Source organism: Bombus bifarius, unplaced genomic scaffold, assembly GCF_011952205.1.
Source record: "Bombus bifarius isolate JDL3187 unplaced genomic scaffold, Bbif_JDL3187 scf7180000008138, whole genome shotgun sequence".
Classification (NCBI taxonomy): domain Eukaryota; kingdom Metazoa; phylum Arthropoda; class Insecta; order Hymenoptera; family Apidae; genus Bombus; species Bombus bifarius.
The window spans coordinates 916,009-940,340 of NW_022884466.1; the positions used below are offsets into that span (position 1 = coordinate 916,009).

Sequence of the window (24,332 nt, forward strand, 5' to 3'; positions counted from 1 at the left end):
AGGGTAAACAAACATTCGGTTCACGAGAAAAAAAGAATGATTACAATAAGTATCCAATAGTAATTCTGAGAGTGAATACCCCAAGTAAACAGTTTGTTCGGGAAGAATATAAAAGAATGGAGAAATATTGGAAAAGCGTATGTCTGAGCTCTATAAAATGGATTTTTCTCCAGCAGATTTTTATATTAAAATTACAGAATGAAGTTGACGAAATATTTGCAAACTACTATGTATTAATTATCTTTATTTCTATATCAGAACATTCCAGTATCGTAGAATCAACTATGTGTCTCACAATGGAAAATTAACTCCCTTCGAGAGTACCCAACGTAACAAAGTAAACTCATTTAAGCAGTTAATCAACTTCCTCAACACTAGCGAATACAAGTATCTGAGATCGATACATGTTCAAAACATTTCTACAGCGAATATATTACATCTTATTACCGATTACACTTTTCAACAAGTACCTTCGACCCTAACAACGATTGATCCCTCGATCTCTCGATTCCTCTTACTCAGCTATATACGCTGAAATAAATCTTAATGAACCTTGGATGACGAACTTCCCGTCGATTAATGCTATGCCAAGGAAATCTAAACGAAGCAAAGGGAAGCATCGAAGCACACGAGCCCCTCTTTTCCTTAGGCGCATAAATCTAAATACACCATTTCGCCGATGTGGCTCTCAAATTGGCAACGGCAGAGAGCCTTGTACTTGAGAACATACGTCCCTGTCCCGTAATTTGAAGTGTTTTCAATTCTTCACGATTTAATTCTGCAGTCGACGATGTTCTCCCGGAAAATAAGCAGCGGAGGCAGCGGAGGCGCAGAGCCCTCGCTCGGTCTGGCTCGTGTCTACAAGAGAATCGAGCTGAGTAATCAGCCTCATTGATCCAGCTACTCGGTACATTGACTCTCTCTCCAGCTTCGTTCGTATTTGTACCGGCTCCTCGCATGCGTATACGTACTGGTACGCGTGTGCATACCAAGATGTTCTCTGTATCGTCATGTACTGGGATCGTAGCGCGTTAATGCGCCCAACAAGATGCTATCAACGCGCTCCGCGTCCGTTTCTTCGCATAGCTGAGGATTGCGCGAATCACGGAAACAGTGTCAAACGTGATTATTAACCCCTTCTAACTCTAACGAGACACGTTAGCAGAGTCCCTAAAATCGACTCTATACTTTCTCAAATAGTTTGCTTAGTTGAACACGCTAGAACCTGAGTTCTGATTATAGAATCAGGGTTCGGATCGTATAAGGATGATATAGTTGATTACATGTCATTCAGAGATTACGGACGGAACATATGGGACGATCAGTAGAAGCAAGTGAATCTTTATTCGATCGCTTTTTATAATATTCTTCAAACAGTTTACGCGTGTGATTTATTTCTGACAATGAATTACAGACGTGAAGTTTTCACAATTTTCATTATCGCCTCACGTTTTACGATTTTATTTCTAACACATAACAACAACGTGCTAAGCTTTTAATTTCTGATTTCTAAGTACAGAACTAGAAATACGATAACTTTTTGCGAAAAGAATAGGTTATCTCTTCTCAGATACTACTACAAAACTGCAAGTATGACTAACACACTTAATGTAAATATGAAATGTGAAACGGATAAAGCTCTCGCTATATCTCTGTTACTATATAAAGTATTTTGTTCTAAACTAGATCAATCCGTTGATTGAAAAAATTGTTTTCAATCAACGCCTCTGCAACTCCATTTATTTTTAGTTGTGCCTATCACAGCGTGGCTCTGTTGGTCGAAATCCAGCTAAAACTGTAGATTCACCTTCACGATTCTCTCACAGTTCTCACGATTATTACTCCCAAATTTCTGTACTTCAGTCGCTAATGACTTCGCAGTCGATGCAACTTAAAACAAGAACAGAAACAGAAACATCGTCACCAAAAAAGAACTATACGAAAATTTTCTTGTAAAATTTGATAAAAATGCTCTGTTTTTACTGCGTAGTTTTTTTACACGCGTAAGGAATGCTGTTGATATGCACATCTTGTTAGAAGTAGATTATCCTCGACTATGCTTCCTAATTTATTCGATCAAATATCAAATAAATGTGAAAGTTCCGAAGTTGCAGCAGGATGCAAATTATCCATGGGATTGCAAATGGCCTGTGGGCCTCGGAATCGTGGCAACACCGTGAATTCCATTCTCTTCGGCTCATTACGCTTTCATTAACGACTCTGCATCGCGATCATTGTTAATTAACATTTTGTCAGGTTTAAGACGGTTCACGAGCCATATAGCGACAATTAATACGGTTGGTTCCCATGCGCGAGATTACGATAGAATGGTGTGCTTGACATTGAGCTAGCGGAGTGAAGTAATAATTGAGATGACGAAGACATGCAGGTTCGCATGTGCGAGATCCTCAGTAATTGAGGATCACGTGAGCAGCGCAATACGTGCCACGAATACGTTTTAATGTTCAATTACGATAATGCGTTCTTGGAATGATCGTTTGGTGGATTAATTTTTTAAACGATCACTTCTTAATTTATTATTTACAATCGAAGAGTGGTTAGAATTGCACTATCCTGTCGATATATTTTGAAAGTTCAAGTTAAAAAAAAAAAAAAATGAAAATTCGAAAATTTTAATTAAGGATTTGAGACAGAAAACTTATGAAACATTTGCAATTTCGTTTCTAGTTCTAGAAATCATGTATAAAAATTGCGCTGCTCTAAGTAATTCAAAGAAGAGCAAGGTAAACGTCTGAGCAGAACGAGCTAAGAAATAAACCGAGGCCATTTACGATGCACATGTTCGAAACTGCTGCTCGACGATCGCAATCACGTTCAAACAATCCCGACCCGTCGGCCATGTGACTGCAAAACGAGTAACAAGGCAATTTCTTAATGCCACAATGAGACACCTAATCGAATTCTCTGACTGAATCGAGCGGACCGCAATTGCAATAAAGAAACAAAATGATCCGAAAGGTTCAAAGAGTCACTTAGAAGGGCGAAAAGGAGAAGGAAAGGACGGGAAACGTAGAAAAGGGTAGAAAATTCCGACTGGAGGAACGGCTCTATCTCTTTCTCCCTTCCTCTCGTGTGTATCCTTTCCCTATCGTGTACCATCTAGCCTCCCTTCTCTACCTCGATCGTCTCAATGGCCGACTCTCTTCGTTACACCCAGATAAAGAAGTCGGAACAGCAGAGAGCCAAGGCATGAATCTCCCTCTCATTCTGCCTCCCTCCCCTCCCCCGATGCATCTTCCTTGCTTATCCACACCACTATCTTCCTTCAATTATTTCTCCTTTTCCTTTCTCCTTTTCCAGTTTCTTTTTCTGTTTATCGCGCTCCACTTCTTCGACTCTTCCCCGTATAATTCTCTCGGCCTGTACTTCGTCGAGGCTCTCTCCTGTGGAGCTTCTCGTTTCTCTAGCTCGTTCTCCTTTTCCTAGGTAAACCTGCTTTTAACGTTTCGTCGCATTTCAATGTCGACTCGCCGAGGGATAGAAACACAAGGGTTCTCACCATGGGGGGTGAGTGGTGGCCATTGACACTTCGAATCGGTGAAACAGAGAGAAAGAAGAAAAAATTCTTCGGTGCGACTTTAATTTCTGAAGGAAATACAACGAGACGAAAAGACAGCTCAGCCGCGAACGCTTCCATTGTTCTTTAGGATACGCGTAACGATCGATGATAGACGTTCAAAGAATAGGCCGTCTTTTATGTTCCTTCCGTTTCTTCGTTCGTTTATTTGCTAATCGATAAATTACCTTCGGTCAATCAAACTTCATTTTCGAAGAAAAATGAAAATAGATATTAAAAGTCGGAGTACGTAAGTGGTCGAATAACGCGTAGTAAGTGTCGACGAAATATTTTGAATTACTCTAAACTTTCTATTCTCCAAATTTTGGCAAAATTTCATTAGTTTTCAACCTAGAATTCGCAATAGAATATTGAAACAGTATTTAATCTAAAGTAGAAGTCAATTCTTAAATATCTTGAATGTACGTATCAATAGACTAGATAAGATAAGTTATACAATTGTTTAGGTCGAATAGATATGATTACGAAACTTTAAAATAAATACACTACGTCTAACGTATACGTGCAGCCATGATGCCCCTAATTTTATTTAGGCTGCAGTTTCCGCCCTACTTTTGGATAGAATAATTCAACACTGTGCGATAATCAGAAAAAATTTCGTAACTCAAAATGCTGCTTAAATTGAATATTATGGTTTTACTAGTTTACACTTCGCTTCTTTCTTCCACTTTACAGCAAAATATAACGCATAAAATATACGTAAGACAAATAAAATTAAATTATTTAACAGATACGTAGCACGTACATGTGTAACTAACTCATGAATTTTCAAATCGAATAATCTCCCTTGTAGATAAGACATTAACACTTGTACGTTCTTTCATATGTACGATCCTAAGATAATATGTACAACGAATAATATATACCATTAAGCTAATTCCTTTAATCACAAGTGACGTAAATACCTGCCAATTTATCAATCAACAAAGACGAATGTAAAATTCACGCTATTGAAACGAATATAATAATTCCGCCAATCCATTCTTCCAATCTATTTAACAATTTAATCACCTCAGTCGCTCTCTTTACTCACTGCTAGTCGCTCTGATTCATCAGAAGCTTTGATCGAACAAACATAACAGCCGTTTAGACGACGTAGCTCGAAGAAAAGGCAAGAACGATTTCCGGTAGTCACGGGTTTCCCGTGTTTGGACGGGTTAACGCAACGCCGGAAAACTCATCGAATGCTAAAGAACTCGCAAGTCAGTGAAGAGAATCTTGTTCAGAAATAGAGACAATGGAAGAAATGCAGAGCGAGAACAGGTAGATCTTTAAAATTGTATCGCAAAACGCCAACCTCGCTAAATGCTGAATAGCATAGAAACGAGAGAACCAGAGACGTCAAGCGAGCTACGTGGCGTCCTGAAGGAAGAATGACCCATCCTGTCTACCTGCGGCCAGGTATGTATTTCCGTCCTAGTTGAAATACTTAAGGAAACGTGGCTCGCCCCCGGGAAACCATCGGCGAATTCAATGGCATCATTGTTGTGTGCGCATTTTATCACGTGTCTGCTACGAATTATTTATGAAATAGAGTCACAGATGTGCCCTCGACCAAGTTACCAGGGATTCGTCCATGTTGCAGCGTGAAATGTAAATGAACCAGGAAAATGGCAAATAAATTATTGCCGTTCTTTTGCGACTGTGACGAATTTTAGAGAGAAGAGATCGTTTTCAGATAGCTTTTATAATTTATAGAATTTGAGAGATCTTCCCGCAGCTTTTCGAAATTTAAATTGGATTTTTGCGGAACTCCTGTTTTATGGCCACGCAAATGCCGATTGCTATTCATATGGAGTTCATATATATCGTGATTCCGTGAATTACCAACGGATTTAATTTCTAATTTGAATTCTAATTTATGCGTTTATCGGAGCTCGTTTCGACCATAGAAGTGTAATTGTACCTTGATCCAATTTCGATCTTTTTCTTTTTAATTATCCGTCAAATTTTTTTGATCGTCGATGAAATTTCACTCTTGAATGTTTCTTTAAAAAAAGAAGTACTTTATATAAAACACCCATCTGCAACAAGATATGTTGTTCTACGAAGATTATTTAATATATTTATTTAATATTAAATTATTCTATCCTACAGAAAAACAAAATTTTGTGGTGAAAAAGGGATGTTTCGTGAATTTTAGAGATACATTACGTGCGTGCGCAAGCGCGTAATACTTTATGTTACGTTTTTTGTTTCATAGCGATAAAAAAGGAAGTTCTGCTCGTTTTTTGGTTCGAAATTGTTTAGCTCGTTCACCCTCGATCGTTTGATCTCGAGAAGGTATAAGAACCGAGGAAAGACAAAGGGTGCGTTTAGCCTTGCTTGAGTGTTCTCTTAATGTGGCATAGTCACCCTTTTACGTTTAAAGTGGCAAGGGTGAAAACGACTTACAAATATCCAGGAACGATGCTCTTTTGTTCGTGCTTTTCACTCCCTCCTAGGATCATTCAAAACGCAATGCTTCTCAAGAGTCCTCGAACCATTCATTCATGCGAAACACACGTTGCGTTCAATTCGACGTTTCACTCGGATGTGTATCTCGAACAATGCAAGAATACCTTTTACTTGATACTATCCGATACACTGTGTCGATGCAATATGCTGCTACATACGATACGGGAAACATTACGAACGGACAGAGGTAAACATAACCAGTGACGTTGTCAATAAAATATATTCGAAAAATTGATAGATTCAATACTAAAATCACAACTCTAAAGGTAATATTCCCTCCATATTTGCTGCAAAAAATATTTCCATTCGATTAATCTACATCCGGATTAACTTGTGTTATTGCATGCACATGTACATGATAAATATCGAAAGCAGCTTTCATTTTTATCTTCATATCCGAACGTACAAATCAATATAAAGATATGTCCTTTTTTATGCAAATAGATGAAATTAAAATGAATTTTATGGAACAGGTTGCAGTTTTTCTCCACCATACACATTCTACAAGTAAATATAGGAAAAGGAATGTTGCATTAAAACATACTAACAAATGTTTTATTGAAAAATTGTAACAAAGGTACGCGAAATATAACAACGGTTTGTTGTATTTCGTTCCATAAAGCGTACAAATGCATTGACGATATTTACGCTAACTCTGTCACAAAGTGTTGCCCAATCTTATAAATACAGAACCGACGTGTATAATATGTTTGCACATTTCAGTGGAAAAACTTGAATATATTTGAATATATTCCAAGTATGTATGTAATATGTTTGTACGTATATTTGAGAGGGTAGGCTATTATATTATTTGTTCAACGAGAAACGATATTCCCTGTAGAATAGAATATATTCGTGATGTGAATGAGAATTTACTGGATTATATTTTCTTTCTATTTTTATAAAGGAATTTTAACTAATTCTTAAGTTCACGACTATACGCTTCCATTCAGCAAAATCAAGCTATTGTTATATACACATCAATTAATGCAGACTGTCCTCATTGACTTATTAATTGAAACGTAGCGTAGCATAGAGAAAAGAGGAATTTACCGTGGTCTCATAAAATAACGTACACTTTAAAGCCTTTTTCTTTCCTATTGCAATTTTTACAATTTAGATCCAGATTATGAAATTCCATTTTTCATAATCTTTTCTTAACCGGACTATCTCGAAATATCCTTTATAAATTTTTGTTAATTTAAAAGAAAAAAATGAACAACGAGAAGTGGAGTTCTATCTGTGTTGACTGAAATGAAATTCGTTTATTATATGAAAAACAAAACTAGCTTTACAGCTTAACACATTCGCTGGTAATTGCACTAAATGGCACTAAAATGACAACTGAACACCTACTTCATCGTCAAAAAGTCACGTAGAAAAATTTGAGAGGTGTTTCGATATATCTATGTATTGGTTTTCCATGGCGTGTCATAAACCTTGAGGTGTTCGAGCACGCTTCTCGCCGACAAACAGCCGGCAATCACAAATTCGAGACACGCGAAGATTCACCGGCGAAGAGTTTTAAGGCGCACCCCGAAAGTATAATCTCGCGCGACGGTAATCCAGTGAAATGTTGGGTTTCGTAAGATCGCCCTGGAAGATTGGCTTGAAAATCCAGACTTACACGAAAGGATCTATTCTCTGCGAAACTTCCTTACTTCTTTCAGCGAGAATGCGGCATGCCACCACGGATGAACAGCAAACGAACAAAGAAAAATCCCAGGTAACGTAATTCAAGACAAAACGAACTGAGCTACTTTCTTCATTCTCTTCCTATCCATGATCGAAAATCGATTCAAGGAAAATCGAGAAGGAACCAAATTGTTCCATCCTCTCGTTCAAGCGAGCTACGTTTGACGCTTTGCTGATGTTAGATCATCGCGTACTAAGGTATGTGTAAAAACTATTTCAACGTTTCAGAGAGAAACGGCGTTAGATCGGGTAACGTGTGAAACCCTTGAAATTCTAGATTTATCGACCTTAAATTATACAACTCTTCGACCGATTTCTTCATCGAAATAAAATTCGCTTTAAGGTGTCTATTAAGATGTCTATCGGGAGAGATTTTTATATACGCACACACGCATATAATGAGATATAATATAATAAAACATGAAATGAGAATGACATATCGTATCGTACACAATTAAGGTTTATATCTGCTTATCGTCATCCGGTTTTCTAACTGAATTTTAGCTCCGTGTAGTCGAATACCCGGCTTAACGTTGTTTCAGAATTAACGGTATTTAATGCAATTGGCGCTTGGCCAATTGCGTTAAATCGATTACGCGGAAGCTTTGCGTGACGATAAAATAATGCGGAATGATGAATATCACAGAAAAAACGAATATATAAAAAAATCATAAATAAATAGATATAGCTTTGAAATGGAAATTCTCCTATTACCAATGTAAGTATACGTATCTGTTATAGTGATAACGCAAAGTTCTTGAATTAAAATTCAACTTTAACGAAGTTATTTGTTACTAATTTTAAACAGGTCCTATATACAATAATTCCGTGATCTTCCTATCTTCAAGTCCGTGGAAGTTTTTGTTGCTAAATAGTAATACAGGAATTAATATGAGATTACGAGGTCTAATCAAAGGGAACGATCTAATTAATGTTTATGTTATTTCAGTCGCGTAACGTCTTCCTTTCCAAAGTAACACCTCTAATTTCATTTGCCGCAACCGTTACTACGTGCAAAGAGGATTTAACAGCAAACCTTCTTTCGCGAGCAGGACTTCGAACACGATCTTATTGTTGCGAAAATAATCCTTTCGTCCGGAACTTTCAAGATACAAGTTACCATGGCAGAAGAGCTTCGAAACTCTTTCTACAAATCGCTTCCTCCCATTCACCTAGAATTTTTAAAATCGCGCTATAATAACCAGACCTTTTACCGTGAATACGTCGATAAAGTTCACTGAAAGAACTTGAACGGTCAAAAGTTCGGTAGAAATCTGACAACGCCTTAAAAGGAGAATCCGGTCGGCATGTAATTCGTTATCGTTTTTAAACAAGATAAAATCTACACGTGTGAGACTGTCCCTGTGCGTACAATCCTTCGTAGTGGGTAATTCCACAATTTTTATTCAATGCAAATATGTGCCAAGGGACGAGTATGTGATATTTGTTATACCGATATATTTGTCAACCTTAAAAATTATAGTTCGGGAGATTAAGCATTTTCTCCGAACAGACTATGCTCCCATACGAAAACTTGTCTACTTTAAAAGTTTATAGTCTCTGACTTTTTGAAACACTACAATTATTTGCGTTCTCTAGTTCGTGGGTTGTATTTTCTCCTAACAAAAATTTAAGAGACTCTCAGGGAAAGAGTTTACAAACTACTCACGCAAATCTGGACAGAATCGAAAAATAAGGAATATATTTTAGCTACGTATATACATTCGTAATTTCAAAGAATTACTCCATACTGCTACATGTCCTGATAAAATTACGCTCGATTCTGAAACGATGATATACATTTTCGAAACTTTAAATGCATCTACCTATAGCACAGATAGACCGTTCCTGTTCCCATTTTTTATCGTGTGACCTCGTTTCAGACACTCCCAACACAAACCTCTCTAAAATTTGTTATATTTCCATTGTTTAAAATTTTGTACGTGTACTAAAAAATAGAAAAATTTTAAATGCCAACAATAACGAGTTTATCACGCATGAAACATTGGATATATTTTTTGAAGCGGCGGGCATGCATCATAATGCTTGTTATTAAAACTTGAAATAACTTATAAAGAAAACAAAATTAATTCCTCGAAAAAACTTTTGAAAGCCACAAACGGAAATTAAAGTCTGACCTTCGGTAAAAGAAATTAATTCGTAAAGATTATTTCAAGCGATGACGGTAAGATAAAATAGCTTTCCCGTTTTATGCGCCAATGCAAAATAATCATAGCGTATCAGAAAATCAAAAACGAGAAGAAAGGAACACTGTGTAGAATGGAGAAGCAAGAGTATCTGACAATAAGTGAAAAGTACGCGCTACCGTTTCGATCAGTTCATCACCTAACAGACAATTTCTGTGATAGTTATTTGATCGATAGTCAATATCATTTTTATTAAAATCAATCGTCGCATATGTGGCTAAAAAAACTATTTACTCGTCACGCAATTTCAAAGGAATAGAAAATTACACGTTTATCGAAATAATTTTTATGTTAAGCACAATTGCTATCGAGTTTTATCTTTAACATAATGGGTTTCCAAAGTATAAGTTGTGCGAGCTTCACGACATATTCCACGTTATTTTACGTGATACACGCTTGGTTTCCTATTATGTATAATTACGGAACTCAGTTACGAAATCGCTAAAGCGAAGAACAATTGGTCGTCGTTAAGAACATGCCATATAATGCCGGAACGATAAATGCATGTAGTTATTTCCACGAAACTGCGAATTTTACTTGAATGAATAATATCGATAAAAAAAAGATGTATCTTTTATGAAATGACTAAGCTTTGGGCGACTGATAAACGATGCGTTGCATCAACAAAGGAAACGATGATCTTGTGCAAACGCTTTTAGGAATCCCCGTTATCACCACGGGTCGCAGTCTCCGCCCCCCATCTGCTCATGTAAATAGTAAGTACACAAGAAATGTGGTCATGTTATCTACAATCAGGCATATAAAGAAATTTAACTACTTACGAGTTATATTCCATCTCTTAAACATATACGTACGTAAATGAACATTATTTCGATTAGTATATTAAAAATTTGTTCGTATCCCCGTGAATTAGCAAAATCAAGGAACAGTTTTCCTTAAAACAGAAGGGAATTTGGGTGCAGTAGCTATCGAAAAACACTTATCTTCCTTGCAAATTGGAGGAATAAAATTGGAAAAGTAGCGCAGTTTCGCGAATATCCCAATTTCCCACTTCATATTTCAAACAAGTAAAAAATTTAACTTGGAAGGTAAACCATCTGGCGGAAATTTAAGGGGACGCAAATTGCTCTTGAAAACACAACCGGTACGCAAGACACGGCGAACAAACCTGTGAACTCGTCGGCATGTATGCTAGCCAGTGTGTTTAGCAAAAATAAGCAAATATACTCCATCACGCAGGTCACTAGAGTACATTGAAGTTAACGCAAGAGTAAGCATCAGCAAAATGAAATTTGCGGCAATATCGACGACGTGCGAAATAGATCAATTGAATCTGGAAGTTAACAGGTTTAAAAACAAGAACAAGCCAACGCTAATGACATCAATTACCTCTGCACCTTCTACTTAAGAAGAAAAAAGACGCGAGTTTCGTATCTCTTACCGCAGCAGTGGAATCTTTATTGGCATAAGAACGCAATAAATTATCGTATTACTTATCGTATTGCTTTTGAAACGACCATTGTGGAATTTTACGTGACAACATCGTACTCGATCATGTTTCTCAATCCGTACATTGTAATCGCAAATATTTTTATTTACAATTGTACTGTTTGGTGCGTATCAACCTTGCATCAGATGTATTCAATTCAGCGAAGCTATTACGCAATTCTTAGCGCATTTAACGCGCCCACAACCGGCTTCTATCTAATTAAAAACGAGATAAGTGGGAAAACCCGAATGAAACGATCGGCATGCAAGTAAATTTTCTTTGCTGCGCAAACAACGCTAAAAACGAGAAGCCATTGCCCGGGAAGATGCCTTGAAAGCGTGTTCAATTGTTCTAAGTGCAGTTCTAAGAATCAACTTTTGCACTGCCAATAGAACGCATGTCAGACGCAAACACGTCTCATCCAGAGATTAGTCGCGACAATAATTCACAGAAGAAACCATCTTAGTCGTAATGCTTATGAATTCGCATGCAATAGCTGGTTCGAATAAAATTTTCGTTTTGACGATCATATTTTACCCTTTTTTGCACCACTTTTTTTTAAATGAAATAAGTGGAAGTTACGATTACAAAGCTGAAACAAAACTTAAACAACCGTTCAGTTTTAGTTCATTGGATGTTTTATTCCATTGAATCGCGTGGCGGATCAGGTTCATATTCCACGATTGAATGAGAACTGACGCGGAAAGCGAAGATAGGAAAGACGAGCTTCGATGAAAACTATTTAGGTAGAAATGTTTGTTCGAAGGTTAATTTCCGTCTTCGATGCTGACGCGAAACCAGTCGAAGCGATCTTCGCGTCATTTTAACGTGCAAAGACGCGGGAGCAATTAAGTTCCTGTAATTTACAACGAACGATAGCAATAACGATGGATAAAAAAAAGAAAGAAAATATAATATTGACGCGCAAATTACTAAATTTCCAAATTAATAAACGTTGATTCGTCAAACTTCCATCAACATCGCAATAACCCATAAAGTAGTTAAAAAATGACCTAGTTGTCCAGCCCCGTTTCCCAGAGATAAAAGTTACCTCGAAATAAAGCAGAATTTTTATTAAATGTGCAGGGATAATTCTACGCCCTCGTTTCGGCGCCGGGAGTTTCCTTATTAGGATACTACGAATACAAACATTTTTATCCTTTAAAAATTTTATCCCGCAAAGAGTTTCAAAAACGGCGAGCGGAAATGTTTTGCGAGAATTTGTAGCCTTCCTTTTTAAATAAAGAATTACATTTAAGCCTATGATATTATCATTTATACCCTGTTTCTTTATTTTCTTTCTTTTTCTTTCAAACGAATATTAGCACATCGTTTCATCTCAAACAATCATCATCACTCATTTTTGGTCAAAATTTAAATCAGATACATTACCTCTTGCTGTTATAATTTAATATCTTCGAGTGTGGAACACGACCAATTGAAATTATATCATGACATTTCAGCATAAAAATAATGTAAAAGATCACACGTATCGACATTTTTTCATACTTTTCAGAAATTTAAGACGTTGTTTAACGATAGGGAAACAAGATCATGTCGAAAATACCTTCAAGCGCGTAACAGGGTAAAATTTCCTTTAACTCTAAAAATAATAATTACCTATTTTGAACAAAAAAAACTAACAATCAACGTAAAATATATGCTTTCGTTTTTTCCCAAAACACAAAGGAGGCATTGAAACATCTACGCCTCGTTTACAAAAGATTGTTTAATATTATCTCAAATGCAGGAAATGCTGAACAAATATCTTCGTGTAAAATGTTGAAAATATGTAAAATATTTAAAGTAAACTACCGACAAGAAATTAGCAAATTCTCACCGTGATAGTTTACAAACAGTTTCATAGAATATAACGCAAATTACGTGAACGCAGAGAAGTATCAAAATTACAGTCAAATATTCTCGGATCCTTTTTGAAGGAACCTAGGAATGTTCCTCTTCAACGAGTCAGAGCCAAGCTCGATATTACACGTCACGGGAAAAGATGAGCCTCGCATGATTGAGCCCACCCACCTCACAGAAATTTCTCACTTTGATCGCGAAACCACGAAAAACTTTCTGGCCGTGATATCAAGGTCGATTTGGTATTCCGGAGAACCAATCTATCCACAGAAATAAACATCAATCCGTCGTACTATCCGAGAAATCGATAACAAATCGAAACGACGATCGCAAAACGATAGAAATACAATTAATTTGAACGCAACGCATATCTGCTTACACGACGGTAAGAAAATTGCGACGATTGGAAAGAAATTGAGCAACTTTACTTGTCCTTGCAGATAAAGCAAGCAGAAAATTCCGCTAAAACGACTTCCTTGTATTTTTTTCATTTTTGAATTATCATCCAGGTAATTGTTGCGAATATTTCAAAAGCTTTCATATCCTACATAGCACATAGTGTAAGCGTAATAAAATTATGAATAATTTGTTTTTGAAAAATTCCTTCTCCCTCGATTCATAGAGATTGTTAATTATAAAGCAGAGATAAGAGAACTTTCGTCGATGGCTGTTTCAATGTTTTCAAGTGGTTACACAAAGAGAGATCTTTGATGCGCATTCCGAAGGACTTTGCTTATTACCTCCTTCACTTTGCTTCATTTTATATAATACAGTTCTTAAATAACGATCGCTGAAAAGACACGGTCGCTGCATCATTCGAGACGGACTAATCGTCCATGTCAGAAAACTTACGGATGAACTCGAATCGGCAACTAACAGAAGAATTTAGCATTTAGGGTTTGCAGCGATTTTAGATTTCGAGGAAATTGATACTTTGCGACAAGGGTCATATTATATTTGCTCATCAAACAGTCGTCGGGTTAATTATATCCATCGTATTAATAATAAAAGCTAAGCATGATACTCTGAACAGTTACAAATTAGCATACGTTCCAACGGTTGTTTGAAAGCCAACGCAAAAGTCGCAAATATAAGAAACTTCGTCAAGAAACCGAATCATGCGTTTCAGATCAAACATGCAATGCAACACTATGCCTTCACCTTTGTATCCAAAATTATTCTTGACACTTGACTGTCTTGTCTATGAATGATTCTCAATGATTACAAAACGTTTCAAGAGGAATTACAACACAATCTTCCTTTTCGACAATGCTAATATTGAGTTAGAGTGCGATCGAAAGGGAAAAACCTGCGTATTTTCCCGATTTGCGCAATCACAGCTGTATTTTACACAATACGTACAATATCAATAACGCTTGCGCGTTTATACGTTACGTTCCTAGTTATGTGGCACATTTTTTGTCAATCACACGTTAACAAAAAATTAATAATATTGTATAATATAATATTGTATACTATCGCATAATTTATATCCATGATATGCAAAGTTGTTCTACGAATGCGAATAATTCGAAGATACATGAGGCGATGTAATACTGACATTAGTTTCAATAGAATTCCAGATACTTGCAGCGTGAAATAAACAAGAAATAGTTGTTTGTTAAACTGTGGTTTTTGGCATTACTGTCAGTAAGTTAATGCATTTTTGATGCATTTTCAATGCCATCGTTTAATTTATATTAGCCCATATAAATCATATTATCTAGTAGCTTAAGATTAAGAGTGAAATTTTAGCATCTTGAACTATTCAGAGATTGTGCAACAAAGTAAATGAAAAAATTAATAAATCGCGTATCGTATCTCTTCCATAATCTTCGAATTACCGCGAAAAGTATTTCGAGGAAAAAACGCGGGGTATGCTCCTACCTTATCGAGATATTGAAATCCATGTTCCCGTGCGACCTGCTTGGCGACTTCCGCTCCTCCTTCGATATGCACTGCCCATTGATTCGTATAGGCTGCCACTCGTCCACCAAGAGTCACCAGCGCGACGATGGCCAGTCCGAAGATCTTCCGCGGGCACATGATAGCTCTGCCTCTCGACTGCAACTGTTACCACTAGCGGCTCCAGTTTCACACTCAACACTATTATTCACTATCCACTAAAACAGCCGCTGCTACCGGCGGAGGAGGCAACAGAGATAACAAGAACAAGAACAACGACAACAAACAACGGCACCAGCACTGCCACCACGAACAACACGGCTCACTTATCTATCTATCGCACGCACGATAGAAATAAACGTCTTTTAGCGAATTGTTCAAAGGCAAGCGATAATAGACTGGATGATAGCGAAGGTGAAGAACAGAGAGACACATAAGAGGGAAAGAGAGAAAACGGGAAAAGGTGAAATATGACAGTATAGCTGGCACCTGCTGACCGTCTACGGCCAACTGAACTGCCAGCGGACTATGTTACTCGTTAAGTAGCCTCCGCACTTGCGAACCGATGACTACCGACTTTCTGTTGTTCTTCTTCCCTCTACTTCCCCGTCGTCGTCGTCATCGGTGTCGTCGATGGTTGTCGTCGTCGTCGTCGTCGTTTCGTCGTTCCCTCGTCGGTGACGTTGCTGCCACTGTCGCCGCTTTCGCTCAACGACGAACAGCGGTAGGTGGGGCGATCGTCAAGTCATGTGGCTGTTAGTGGGGAAATCGACGTGATTCTTGTGATACCGATAATCGTAAACGTGTACGGTACACGTGGCTGTCCTCCGAATCAAGGGCGACGTACGTAGAATCGGTGAGGTCCGCGTTTATCGTCCACTTTGTCCTCATCCGCCTCGCGGATGCGGACACAACCTCCGTAATATGTGCCCACTTACCTTCGATGTACGATTAACAAACAAAAACAAACCCACCAATCACTTCGTTTCCCTCTCCGCTTCGAGATTATCCGAACTAGCCTTTTTCTATTCCCCCGCTCTGTTCGAAACTTTTTGATTACGTGGATCGGCAGCGACCTTCAACAAACTGTTATTCCAAACGTTGCCGCTCGTCCCCCCGTTCCCGCGTTCCTGTCCGCTTCTCGCTTCTTCTATCTCGCGAAACTCCAACGTGGGACTCCAATGTGCTGGTAACTCTCCCTCTCTCCAATCTCTCTTTTTCTCTTTCTCTCTTTTACTCGAACTCGATGATGGATGAGTGGAGTACGAAGAAACTTCGTAGAGAAGACGAAACGATTTCAGCCGTAAACGAACAGCATTTGGGAATGAGACGATGGAAACGGAATATCTAGAAATGTATCAGTTACAGACAAGATTATCGTACGGTGAACCACGCGGAGGAAACGCACTTAGACACCGGCCATCCGGTCCCCATACGATGGCAAGACAGTCCTCCGACAGCAGTAGCCAAATGGTTGGCCAGCCATTCAGACGTGGCAGGCAGTTATCGACCGAAAAGTCGGTCGATTCACGTCATCGACCGTTGCATCCTCGCTGCTAGCTGCATACCTAGGAAAATTTGTCGATGACGTAGCCTCGTGCTTAGTTCTCTGTCCCTCTTTCTCTCTCTCTCTCTCTTTTGCTCTTCTTTTCTTCGTGCACCGCTTAACTCATCCTCCGCCTGTCACTAACCAAATTCGGATCTGAAAATCGTTTCGGCAATTCAGATATTTCGATAAACGAGAACGACGAAAGTAAGAACATAATTAACTACAACAAACAATTTTTATCAGTAAAATACTACAACGAAGTAGAAGAATATTAAGGAAAATAGGAGCTGCAAGTAACGCGGGTAGATACTGACCAATACCTAGAGAGGTTGCATATTTCCACGCGTATGATCTTTTATACCTTCTATCGTTAATGCATTTAATAATATTTTTGTAGAGATCTTGAGTGTTAAATTATGTAGGTATTCACAGATATCGTATGTCCGAAAACAATTTGAGCATAATCGAAAACAATTTCCAAATGGACCAGTCACTTGTCCCACGAGGCACAATTACTCCGAGGACGAAATACGCCAAGTCATTTGCCTTTCCATTTCCCTTACGGAAAATTACGTATTCTCGTAAAATTGCACCAGCCACGATCAAGGTTTAAATTACGGTCCAGTGAGGTAAAGAGAATAACTAAGACATCGATATAAAACCATTGTTTGCATATCAATGAAGACTTAACTGATGTCCAACGAGCAGCGCCTATCTCTCTGATTACATTTTAATGGTTACGGTTTTACGTGCGACGTTAAACTATCTGGTTATATTATTTCCATAGTTTTATCCAATTACAACAAACTATCCAACGACCGTCAAGCTTACCGCGAATTAACAAACTTTGCGCCGCGTATTTTTGAGAATGAAGTTGTCGGTCGGTTTTTAGCGATTGCTTTTTCCAACTATCGCGTTTCCAACGGTCACGTATACGTAACTTGCATCATCCTTATGGGAGAGGAGTGCTCGAACGAATGAGATTTTCAAATGAAAAGAAACAGGATCGATAGATGTCGGAATGGTTACACAGCATACCGGGAAAAATGCATTCAGTGTGTAACTCGCCCTAATTTCCTTCGTACGAGAGATTTACTAAGGAAATGTGAATTTTCCTTTTCTTTTTCCCTTAACGAGCTTCAATAGCCACCGATGTGTTTGGAACTCTTAAGAAGAGAACTATTGCTGCTATTTCCTTTGTATTTTTATATGTCCTTCGGAAAAAAATTGCACTTTCCATTGACCACGTTTAAAACACTACCAATGCGAAAGAACAACTTATAATGCAGCTGTTGAAATGCATTAAAAAATTCGGATAATATTAATAACACTGTCATAATAACTTTGCTTCTTTGAAGAGTATTGTGAGAGAAATACTTTGTAAAAGTAATTTAAAAGATACAGAAAGCTTTTTATATAAAAAATATATAAAATAATAACATAAATTTATATATTAATTAATAATGTAAAGGTACATTGTTTATGCTTATAGGATATTTTTTTAAATATTGCAAGGAAAAAATATAAGAGGAATTTAGAGTTGCTATTAAAATCACGTGGGAAAAAAACTTGAACAATCAAGTTGCATGAGAAGTATAGAAACACGCATCAGTCGTCCCGGACAGCTACGATTTCTTGGAACGAGAACCGCGTTCCCTGAGGAAATTGTACTTCTGGTGTAACACTGATCCCAATTTCTCTTTTTGGGGTAAGCTTTTATACGATGCAACATAAATTTTCGTTGACGTCATACATTTTCTTGCATACAATGTTCAACGAGTATGATAAACTACTGCGAAATTAAAATTTCCATTTAGAAAAAATTCGAAATTCAAACATCTACGTAACTGTCTCTATTCAATATCTCTTATTTTAAATCAACAGTATCGATAATATGTAATCGAATCGATAGTAATTCATCCTTAGTAAAAATTAAAACATTGAAATTCAAATCCATTCTTTGAAAATTGTATTTTTTTTTTTTTTTTTTTTGTGAAAGAATAAATACACTGTAGCATTGATATTCGATATTCCCTTTAAACATACTTCACATCATTCCACGATCTGCGCATATCTCAATTGCCAATTAATCGAATCAGCTTGCTTTTTACTGAGCAAATTGGAGTTCGAATTTCTATTGAATATTTCTCTAGTTAAAATTGCAATTGATCCTTTTGTATATTCCACGGCAAAGGATAGAGAAGATAAATCTTCGACTTATTTAGAAATGTAAATGATTGAAAAATATCTAAATCGAACGCAAGTTGAAAAACAATATTTGTAAATTGATAAAATTAGGAAACATATTCAAGATAACGTGGTACAGTAGAAAGAAGTTGAAACACACAATGTTCTATTCGCAACTAATATTTCTCGCAAATGTCCACGATCCTGCGAGGATTCGGTATTCGAGTCGTACCGTTTCCAGCAATTCTACGGTTTCAAAGGACGAAATGGAAACGACTATCGCGCCGTATTATCGATGCATTTTAAAGGTCGCTAGGTTTCGTGAAAAAGAGCTCGATTTTCAAGCTGCGGTTCGCCTGGTTACAATTCGATAGAACGTTTACACCGCGATCAAGTGAAATTGCGTTTGTGATATTCGTTCCCCTCGAGTCAGTAAATTTTAAAGGTCTATTTTAAACATGGAAATACGGAGCACAGATTGCAACTAGTACAAACATTTTCCTCGCGTAGCGGCCTTATACCTAGAGGCTGACTCTTGATAAACAGCGAAAATAGAAGTCCTATTCTTCCCCTTTCATTTACGTTCCGTCTAACAATGGTTTTACGAGATCCTATCGATTGTGAATTAATTTTTTGAATAAATAAATCTGATAGAAATTGGATAGAAATTTTTAATTAAAATGGCAGCCGGAAGTTTTTGAAATAATTGCGCAGCTGACGTAACGCTTATTGTTGGCTTTGAATAAAACTGTTTTTCGCATACTTGTCCTGAATTCTACTCGACTATATAGCATGCAGAGAAGAATCGTAAAGAAAAACTGAAGATTCGCATTATCGTCACGTTCGAGCGACGTTCCAGACGATTCAACTTCCGGGGAGAGGATATTGGTGGCCCTACAAATACACAACTTCGTGAAAGCTCTATTTTATGTCCGAAACAGGTTACATTTCCTCCCTATTTCGCTTCTGCTATTTCATCCACCAATATGAAAATGTAATTTTATTTCGTCAGAATAAAACAGCCAGTTTTTCTCTTGATTAAAATCAGAAAACGAAACGAAAATATAACTTTTTATTTCGTGAAAATAAACCAGCCAGCTCTTAAAAAACCAATCATGAACAAAATTGATTCTTTGTTCGAAAGAATCGAATAAGATTCTCGTTACCGACAAATTTCAATTTTTACTTAGAACAAATAAGTTGAAAAATTCCTGGAAACTAGACAATTAAACTTAAACATCTGTACACGTGCGTTACTTATGCTTCTACACGCAGCGACCAGATATCCATTCAGAAAATTGTTAAAATATGAATTACCCCAAAAAATGCATAAGCGATTCACTCGATGCCGAATAGATACATAAAGGTTAAGGTCGATGCTGACGATTGAAAATTCGAATTACTATATCTCCGATCATCGATTTTGGCAATGATATATCTCAAATACAACGGTATCTACACTCTAATATACATACATATACATTGTTCTCAAGGGACACAGTCATACTCAAATCAATACTCGCATCTTCTTAAAGTTCGAACACAAAGATTTTCTACGTAATTTCACTTCTCCCTTTTCGTATTAACGCTCAAAAGTATCCGAATACTTACTTGCTATCTTTGTTAATTTTATTCTTCATGATCAACTTCATAAAAAGGTAATCAGTAGAACATCTAATTTACCAGTAATTTACACATTTCCAAAAAAAAAAAAAAACTGCATATACCGCTAGTATACACATAATTCCACAGAAGTGTTCGAATACGAATAAAAGTATATATCTTAGCAAGAAAAGGAAGAAGTTTCTCTGAAAACTCTAAGTCTAATTCAATTATCGTTTCCAAGCGTTCTTCTTTTTTCTTTTTCATCCTGTATCTCTGCCTCCATTTACAATTACTATTCGTGATCGCTAATCCGCTAATCCGCTAATCCGAACCTCTGTCCACGTAAGAATTATGAAAATTACCGCGCTATGAGAGCTGACCTGGCCAAGTATCACGGCATTACGGGCTCAAAGAAGGAAGAAGCGAGCAGCAGACTTCCGGAAAAAAGAGTCCGCGATGCATTGGCTAGCTAGCGGTCCACTGGAACATCTACTTCATGCCCCGAGGAAATTGCATTCTGCGGTCTTCCTCCTCCACTTCCGCAGTGGGTGCTCCAGTGATAAAGAGAGAATAAGAGCGGCTGATGTGGTAGAGGACAGCGTCAGAGAAGTGAATCAAATTTAAGCCGACTCCCTCTCCGCTTTCGTCTCTTTCGTTCTATCTTCGACCCTTCGTTATTATCGCTTCGTCTTTCGTTCCGACCACGCCACTGTTACCCACCATTTTCCTCCGCCGCCCTTTCCTTTTCTCCCTTTTTTAATTTTCAAACAAAGTACGCGAAAGCCTTTCTACTCGCAGTGGAAACTGTTCGAACGGTCCACTGTCGCGTCGCGTCGACCTGGCAACCAGCAAATGGAAAGAAGAGCCGAACGCATACACATGCCATGCCAACTAAATGGAAACGGACCAGGCTGAACCTCTTTGCCAGGTAATAATCGGCGACCTTTGCCCCTCAACGAGCCTCTGCCTACCTGCCTGCTACGTGACCGAGTTCTCTTTCTCCAAAGAGCACCGATTTTTACGCACGGTCGATGTGTATCAGCCGGCGGTTACGACAAGGAAGCTGGCTGCAGTTGCAGTTCACAAAAATTTCTCTAACACGACAAAGGTACGCATCGGAAATAGGGATAAAGGCATAGATCGATGGTTCAATCCCCTACTCCAATTGAGAAATTCTTGGTTTTCGACAAGGTGGTCCTAACATATTGTGGATAAATGACGAGGTATTTAGACTTTCATATCCTACCACTAACGACTATTGGTGAGACATATTTTCTCTTTGCGTATCAAGAGCAGTTGTTACTCGATAACAAGTGATAACAGTCACATGGTTTGTTTTGTGAATTAATTTTTCAAATCTTACTGTTCTGAATTCAAACTTAATGATACTGGCAAAAGAATTAAGAAGATTACAGAAATATTTACGAGAATTTTAAGCTCTTTTTTATATAATTATATGCACATGCAAATAGAAACAATACTAAATCGTGTATTTCTTGGTAATAAATAATGCATGGATTGTAGATTCATGATACTTGTTAAATATATTTTCCAAAAATAAACGAATAAGTACATTCCAAAACATATTTTTTGAATCCTATAATTCCCTAAAATTCTCATATGATACGTTTTGTGTGTAAACACTAGTCAATACACGTATAACAGGAATATTGTGTAACATATTCTGTGACTCAATTATAAAACGACAAATCAAAAACTTCATATGAATAACCTCTTCGCTTGAAATATGCAAACTCTCGTTCAATGTTTTCAAACATTCAAATATGCCTGCTATGTTTTGCAACTGTTCTTCGGTACATCACATATGTATAAGTACAGATACGAACAGTTTAAAATAAAAGTGACATGTAACGCAACATACCAATCGATAACAAAGGGATCAACCACTAAAAACTCCAAATATATTTTAAAATCCACCGTTGAATAGCAGATAACTTTCTTGCGTGTTTCGAACAGACTAATTGTGAGTCGAAAAGACTAGAATATTTAATGTGAAGAAAAATAAATACCTTTAATGCGTCGACACTTTAAAAATTTTCCGAGTGACGCCTAGTTATGCAATGTTGATTATCGCGGACAAAAGGAATGGCAACGAACCGAGGCATGCAAGGGCCTTTCTCGTAACAGGAAATACTCGGGGTCACGGACTGCCATGAAGTTTATACCGGTGTGGTTCTCGTGCAACGAGAACACGAGACGCGCAGAAAACCGGCTCGTTCGACTCACTCGTTAAGATAACACGACTCTATACTCCAAGTATAATTCGTGCGACACGAGACCAAATAAAAATTCAAACTATTACTTTATCGAAAAAAAGAAGCGCGGTACGGACAATGGCCGATCTCCAATTGACAATAATCGTGCGCAGTGCTTTACCACGCAGCGTCACTTTATTAGTTTCGATAATCGCAGCCGCGATATCGAACCGCGTAATTGAGATCGTGTTTCCTCCATGAAACATTGAAACACGACGTTTGAAAGTCAAACACGGTTGTCGAATAATCGTCGTCTCTATAGAGATAACATTACAATAAGAATCGGAAGATCATCCACTCTAGTACGACTTGAAATACGGCCGAGGAAACGTACTGGCTGCTCGCCGTGGCGGAAATAAAAAAAAACGTAAACAAACCTGTCCGCGTGTCCACGCGAGCCACGTAATAGACGCCATTGGTCTGCATCGTTTTATATATTTAAACGCACGAGGAAATCATCGTGCGATTAAAACTGTACGTTCGCGGAATCGTGGAGAAGAATGGGTTGGAAACGAGACACGACTGCACGTGGGCAGAAGCACGCCCATCCCGCCACCGGGAAGCAGCGAAAAACGACATTCGTGCAGCAAAGCTGTCAAGATACGTTCCCGTATCGTGGAAAGATGAACGCGACAAAATTGCACGCGTATACATAGTGCGTACGTGCGCGCACAGTCAGTTATACATATCGCAAGACGAGCTGCTAGTTGCACGACACCATCTCAAGGTAACAGTCCCCGGACACGCGTTTCGATACCAAAACGAGGAATTTACGGAGTGTCGCTAGGACTGACAGTTAGCGAGGATGTTTATTAATAGATTTCACTCACGATTTCAGCTGGTATTCCTGTAGCTTTCCTTCAATCGAATCGGGGACTGTGCATCTGGTGCTATTGGTCTCCGTGGTTGTCGTGGAACCGTCGATGTCGATATACGGTCTCGTCGTGCACGGAGAGATACTCCAATCGAAGCGAGGAATGCGGAAGATGGAGAAACGGGGATAGCACCGCACAGTTGCACAGCCTGGGAAACACGCCTCTCGTACCGTCAAACGGGAATGATCCACGATTAGTTGCCACGAAACGGAACTGAATCTACGATCGTGACACGTGTAACGTGTATGTAGAACAAACCGCGTGCAGTCTTTATACCGTGTCACCGTCGACGCGCGAATGTTGGATCGTACAACGTCATTCCTCGTTGCGATCTCATCCCCACGACGAAGCACGACTGACTGACGGCTCGGTCCGCCAGTCCGTTCCGATCTTCCCCTACCAGCGACAACTTCCTCTCCGCATCTCCCCCTCTGCATCCCCACTCGCCGACTGGCTTCTCCCGCCGTCGTAACTCGCAGCCCCGCGCGTCCCAGTCACCCGCAGCGACGTTCAGTCACTCGGCAACCGCCTGTCCGTGTACTTCTCTTTCTCTTTTCTCCTTTCCGTATCCGTCCCATGAAACCGAGCGAGAGAGCCATGGACACGGCGCGAAAGGTTGAGGAGGCTACCAGTGTCGTCGTAATGTTACGGGTGTACCCGTTAGC

At 38.4% G+C, this 24,332-nt stretch overlaps 1 protein-coding gene across 3 annotated transcripts in view; it reads right to left on the reverse strand.

Annotated features, from left to right (window-relative positions):
* The window catches only part of LOC117208521 (furin-like protease 1), a 230,792-nt gene extending 206,757 nt beyond the window's left edge, over window positions 1–24,035 (reverse strand). For 2 of the 3 annotated variants that reach the window (XM_033449721.1, XM_033449720.1), the window contains exons 1-2: window positions 23,623–24,035; window positions 15,158–16,877 (exon numbers count right to left, since the gene is read on the reverse strand). In XM_033449721.1, the coding sequence (XP_033305612.1) occupies window positions 15,158–15,316 (159 nt within the window). In that variant the 5' untranslated portion in view covers window positions 15,317–16,877; window positions 23,623–24,035. The remainder of the gene's footprint in view (window positions 1–15,157; window positions 16,878–23,622) is intronic. The other variant, XM_033449722.1, reaches the window with a different exon arrangement.
* Window positions 24,036–24,332: the final 297 nt, after the last annotated feature.